This window comes from Dipodomys ordii, unplaced genomic scaffold (assembly GCF_000151885.1).
Source record: "Dipodomys ordii isolate 6190 unplaced genomic scaffold, Dord_2.0 Scaffold31, whole genome shotgun sequence".
Taxonomy (NCBI): domain Eukaryota; kingdom Metazoa; phylum Chordata; class Mammalia; order Rodentia; family Heteromyidae; genus Dipodomys; species Dipodomys ordii.
Window position 1 is genome coordinate 6,760,982 of NW_012267247.1, and position 5,825 is coordinate 6,766,806.

Here is a 5,825-nt window from a genome sequence, read left to right on the forward strand (position 1 = left end):
TACTACAGCAAAGAAAGAACTTGTTCAAAAGTAAACTGGCTTTGCAAACTTCAGGTGTATGTCCATGTTAACATAAGACCAGTATAGGAGACATAAAGCAAGTATGCACATGGTGATACATAAACTAACTCTGGAAGAAACTACTTATGCATACATTTCTGGTAAGAAGGAACACTGGGAATGGACTTCAGTATTTTCTGGGAATATACCATTTTACTTCAGCCCAAGAATTCAGCCTGATTGGTTGCACCCAAAACTCCATGGCAGAAAATGATTCATAATTACACCTGTGTTAAATACACATGTTATACTTTAATGATTAACATAAATACTGTGTTAACTGGCTTGGAAAACAGGACATGTAATAGACTGACTTAAATTACTCAGTATTCTTCACAACCAGATTACAAGCAATGTTTTTTTCTTTTTTTCCAAAATATACATCTTGAGGAAACACAAATGATTTTTGGAACGGGGTATATCTTTCACATTCAGACAAACATAATACTGTCAATATGTTTGGACTAGAGATTTTATTTTAGAAGTATAAAGGATGGAGGCGCAATGTATTTGGCATTTTTCATTTAGGTTTGTTTTATTTAAGTTTAATGTTAATTCCATGCTGTGTTTCAGTAAGAACAATACAGATTCTGTATCTGTGGCTCCAGTCAGATATCCAGTAGTACAAATTAGCTTCAAGTTACACATACTGAACAAAAGAGGTTGAGCGAGCGAAGGAAAGAAGGGAGGAAGGAAGGGAAGGAGGGGAGGGAGGGAAGGAAGGAGGGAAAGAGAAAGAGGGAGAGAGGGAGGGAAAGAGGGGAGAGGGAAGAAGAAACAAAGAACTGAACACGCATGCAGGCTTCTCCATACCACCTTCAATGCTAACCTGCTTCGGAGGGAGAGAAAAAGTAGGCAAGAATGAGCAGCCACGGACTGTTGAACTGTTACCAGCACTCAACTTTTCAGCCAACACTTCAGCAGAGTTTGAAACACTTTTTACAGCAAAACCATTGCAACAAACTCCCCCCAAAACAATCTTTAACCACTTCAAGTTAACGCCCAATTAAATTTAAACATTGGTATAAAATTCGATTTAAACAATTAGAAAAAGGAAAAATGATTCACATATGCCTCTATAGTGTGATCAATCTCTTTTATAAGATGCATCACCTAGAAGTCTAATGGCTTTCAAATGGAATTTCCATTTCTAATGATCTTGCCACACCTGGCATGGAGACAGTACAGTAATGCTGAAAAAGCCTCTACACAGTCCTGTTAGTGTCTTAAAGAACCTAAAAGCTGGGACCAGTAAAATCCACAGAAATTCACTCTTGCCTTTAAGAACTTTTGAAAACTGTTTAAAAAAAAAAAAAAAACCAACAGGGCAGGAACCTAAATTCTGAGACCAAATGTGAAAGTCAGATTTCATGGTTCTCAGTGACAATGGGGACTTTCCAAGGGCAGGGTGGGGAGGAGTGGGGTGGTCAGAGATGGTTTCTCTTGTTGGCTTTTATGTCTCACTGATTTTCATCTTCCACATCCTGCAGCGCTTCCTTATTCTGCTCTTCACCTGTGAGGAGGAAGACAAAATTCCATCAGACTTGACTATTAAGCTATAGTAGTCATATAGATGTTCTGAAAGCATGAAGATTTCTTCTTTTGGCTAAATTGCTATTAAATACAGACAGGCAAAGAACTTCAATCATCCTTGACATCTGAGATGCTTAAACCAAGAAGGCCTGCTGATCACAATCCTGATATATATCAAGTCAAAAACCAAAAACTGATGCTAAATAAGCTCTTTAAAGTACACAGCCAGGGTATCCATATTCTTAAAATGATTTTCAAGCTTTCATGTAGATCCTGGATCAGATACCCTTTTCAATAACCTCCTCAAGAACCAAGTTTCTGGTTTTTTGTTTGAACAAAATCTAATTTACTTACAAGCTCATTATAAGAAATGCTTCAATAAAATTGAACTGATTAGTAAAGTGCTGCACAGGAGTTTCTATGTATCCTGCTGTTGTAAATGAACATTTAATATTTTGTTTTTTGACCTACCATATAGCAAACTCAAACCAGATTTCTCATTTCAGAAGGAAACAGCATGCTTAAAGTAAACCAGACCATTGAGGTTATTAAAGAAGAGCATTTGGACCAGTTTTCTCATGCTCTCTCTCTTTTCTCTTTGAATTTAACAAGTAACTAGCCTAGGGAATTTCAACCACACTAGGACATGCAACAAAAAGCCAATCTTTGGAGGGTCTTCTACCTGCTAATAAGCATTAACCAAAGCAGCCGAAATGAAGCATGCAAAGGCCTTTGCTAAGATAGTAAAACAGGTAAAAATCATAGTCTTTCTTGTACTTGCACCACACTTAACAATTCCTTGTAGTTACTAGTTTGAATCAAAATAAATAAATTAACCAGGAGTTGGGAAAAGAGCTCAGAGTTAGAGTATGTATTTAGCATGCACAAGGCTCTGTGCTCCAATCTCTGCACTGCATAAAAAATAATACACATACACAGTAAGTGCTAAACCACAAATTTAAGAAAAAATTTAAAATAAGCCCAACAATCATGTAAGAGTTCAGCTGACAACCTACCCAATTCATTCATAATGCCTGTTAAATTATTCAATTGGGATGTTCAACACTAAGACTGGCTTCCTAAATGTGAAATACACTGAAGCCAGCTTTCAAGCAATCTAAGTATCTTGGTGTTACAAGCAGGAAATGTCATAGCATTAAGGATTAAGTAAAGATAGTTTTAAAATTACTTCTGTGACACATATATTTAGATTAATATGACTCTTAAAAAGTTAAAGCACTCATTTCTAACTTACAATACAGAGACATGCAAAGACAAAAACAACCATTTATGAAGGAAAGAAAGACACCAAGTGTTCCCCAAAGAACAATAATAGATTCAGGCTAAGAACACATCATTCACTCTCAAAAGACTTTCAACAGGAATACACTGCCACAATAAGCTACAATATAGCACTATAACACACTAATTCACTCCTAAGCAACCATTATATGTGGCAAAAGTCCCAAGTAACTTTGGCACGAAAATCACATAAATACATCTTCACACAAGTCACACCCAAATAGACAAAGGCAGGGTAGCAGGCCATTGATGTTTTAGAAAGTTTTTAGCACCTTGGAATGTAGAACAGGCAGTTTTGTAAGCAACGGGATGATAATATGCAGGCATGATTAGTGAAGAACCAAAACTAAAAGCAGAATTCACTGTGCCATGATAATGACTTACAAAGTAGATTTTAGGAAAGGAAGAGTTGGATTTTCCTTTAGGAATCTATTGCAAGGAGAAAGGGAGGGAGAACAATCATATGAAAAGCAACATTACCAGAAAAATCAACACAGCAGGACAAAAGAAAACATCAATGATACAGGGAAGTTAAGATTTTTCTTTGTGTGTGTGTGCGCAGCCAAGGAGCCTTGAACAAGGCCTCTATAACTGTCTCTGAGCTTTTGTGCTCAAAGTTAGCACTCTACCACATAAGCCACAATTCCACATCTGACTTTCTAGCATAGTTAATTGGAGGTAAGAGTCTCAAGGACTTTCTTGACCATGATGGCTTTGAACTGTGATCCTCACTCACATCAACCTCAGGCATAAGCAACCTAGCCAGATTTTGGTCTTTTTTAACTGCACAAATACTGCAACGATACATAGGAAAGAGAAAAAAAGGTTTCCCTAAGTATTTCTTTACCCATTATTTCTAGATTTTGGTGAAGAACAAGCAGAGACAGTGTACATTTCCACCATGGCCTTATGTATGAAAGTCCATTTACTGGTTAGAGAAAAGGACCAAATACACTCAAAAGAGTACTGATCTCTTGGGGCTGGGAAGGTGGCTCAGTGGTAGAGTGCTTGCCTTGCATGCATGAGGCCCTGGGTTCAATTCCTCAGCACCACATAAAAAAAAAGCCAGAAGTGGCGCTGTGGTTCAAGTGGTAGAGTGCTAGCCTTGAGCTGAAGAGCTGAGGGACCGTGCCCAGGCCTAGAGTTCAGGCCCCAGGACCGGAACCCCCCCCCAAAAAAACAAACAAACAAGAGTACTGATCTCTCAAAATAAACAAAATGGGACAGATATTTTCAACACAAAGACATAAAAGTATGTAGGCAAACCACATATATTTCCTCCATTATTTCCACCTATAGAAATCCTAACCCTATTTTCATAGGAAAATCATTAAAAAATTACTTGTCAATAAAAACATGAGCTAAGTACCCTTAACCTAAATGAAAGTAACATTCTAAAAAACTGTACAGTCTATGACTGCAGTTCTTTCATACTAAGCACTGAATATACAACAAAAACAATTCAAAGTGGTGCTATGGCTCAAGTGGTAGGTAAAGCATTTGCCTTGAGCTCAGAGACAGCACCCAGGCCCCCAAGTTCAAGCCCTACAATCAACAAAAAAAAAGGTGCCAGGTGCAGGTGGCTCATGCCTGTAATCCTAGCTACTCAGATACTCAGGAGACTGAAATCTGAGTATCACAGTTCAAAGCAAGCCCTGGCAGGAAAGTGAGACTCTTATCTCCAATTAACAATCAAAAAGCCAAAAGTGGCACTGTGGCTAAGTGGTAGAGCACTGGCCTTGAGCTGAAGACGTCAAAAAAATTTTTTTAAATAAATGTAGTACATTTTCAATAAAACAATGTCTTAGTATTCACAACAATTATAGTATATTCAGGCAAGTTTCAGTTAATTTCACTAGAATTTTAAAAAAAATCTTTTTTTTCCACTAAGCTTTCATGCTTCTTCACTGTGCTAAAAAAATAAACTAGAAGTATTTACTAAATATTAAATTAAAATTTAGTCTTTAACCAACATCAGTCTTTTAGACTGAATTAAGTACTAAAGCTTAAACTTAGTTTCTCTAGAAATAAAACTGGGAGTCTTTAATTCCTATATCCTGTGAGGTGGGAGAGAAATGTTTCTCTTTTTGTATTTCTCCCTACTTTAACCCTGTTACACTAAAATAAATCCCAACTAAACCTTCCACAACAACAAAATGCCAGGTGCTGGTGGCTCACACCGGTAATCCTAGATAGATAGATACTCAGCAGTCTGAGATCTGAGGATCATAGTTCAAAGCCAGCTCCCCCCTACTTCTCAAGGGAAGTCCGTGAGACTCTTTATCTCCAATAAACCACTAGAAAATCAGAAGTGGCGCTGTGGCTCAAGTGGCAGAATGCTCACCTTGAGCTGAAGAGCTGAGGAACAGCGCCCAAGCCTAGAGTTCAAGCCCCACAACCAACCAACCAAAAAAAGTTCTAGAATTAAAGAAACATATAAACATCTTTGTAGGAAGTAGTTTAAGCCAGGTACAGGTAGCTAAGCCTATAATCCTAGCTATTCAGGAGGCCTACCGGAGGACTGAAGTTCAAAGCTGACTAAATTTGTCTTATCCCCCATTAATCAGCAAAAGCCCACAACTGGAGGTATGGTTTAAGTGGGACAGGCACCAGCTATGAGTGAAAAAGCCAGGAGTTCAAGGTACCAAGTTCCAGCACCAATATGGACACCATATGTATGTATGCATTTGTGTATGCATTAATGTAGTTTAAAGATGAGCCGTTTCATAAAACCATGTAACAAAGATATTTTTGTGTTTGTGTAAGTTCCAGGGCTTAAAAACTCAGGACCTAAGTGCTGTCCCTGAGCTTTTTTTACTCAAGGCTGGTGCTTCACCAGTTGAGCCACAGCTCCACTTTCTTTTTTTTTTTGTCAGTCGTGGGGCTTGAACTCTGGGCCTGGGCGCTGTCCCTCAGCTCTTCAGCTCAAG

General features: G+C 38.1%; 1 protein-coding gene across 1 annotated transcript in view; it reads right to left on the reverse strand.

Annotated features, from left to right (window-relative positions):
- Positions 1–292: 292 nt before the first annotated feature.
- Positions 293–5,825, reverse strand: part of Ywhae (tyrosine 3-monooxygenase/tryptophan 5-monooxygenase activation protein, epsilon) — a 53,510-nt gene continuing 47,977 nt past the window's right edge. Inside the window, exon 6 of the mRNA XM_013016524.1 lies at positions 293–1,573. Within this exon, the coding sequence (XP_012871978.1) occupies positions 1,521–1,573 (53 nt within the window). The 3' untranslated portion in view covers positions 293–1,520. The remainder of the gene's footprint in view (positions 1,574–5,825) is intronic.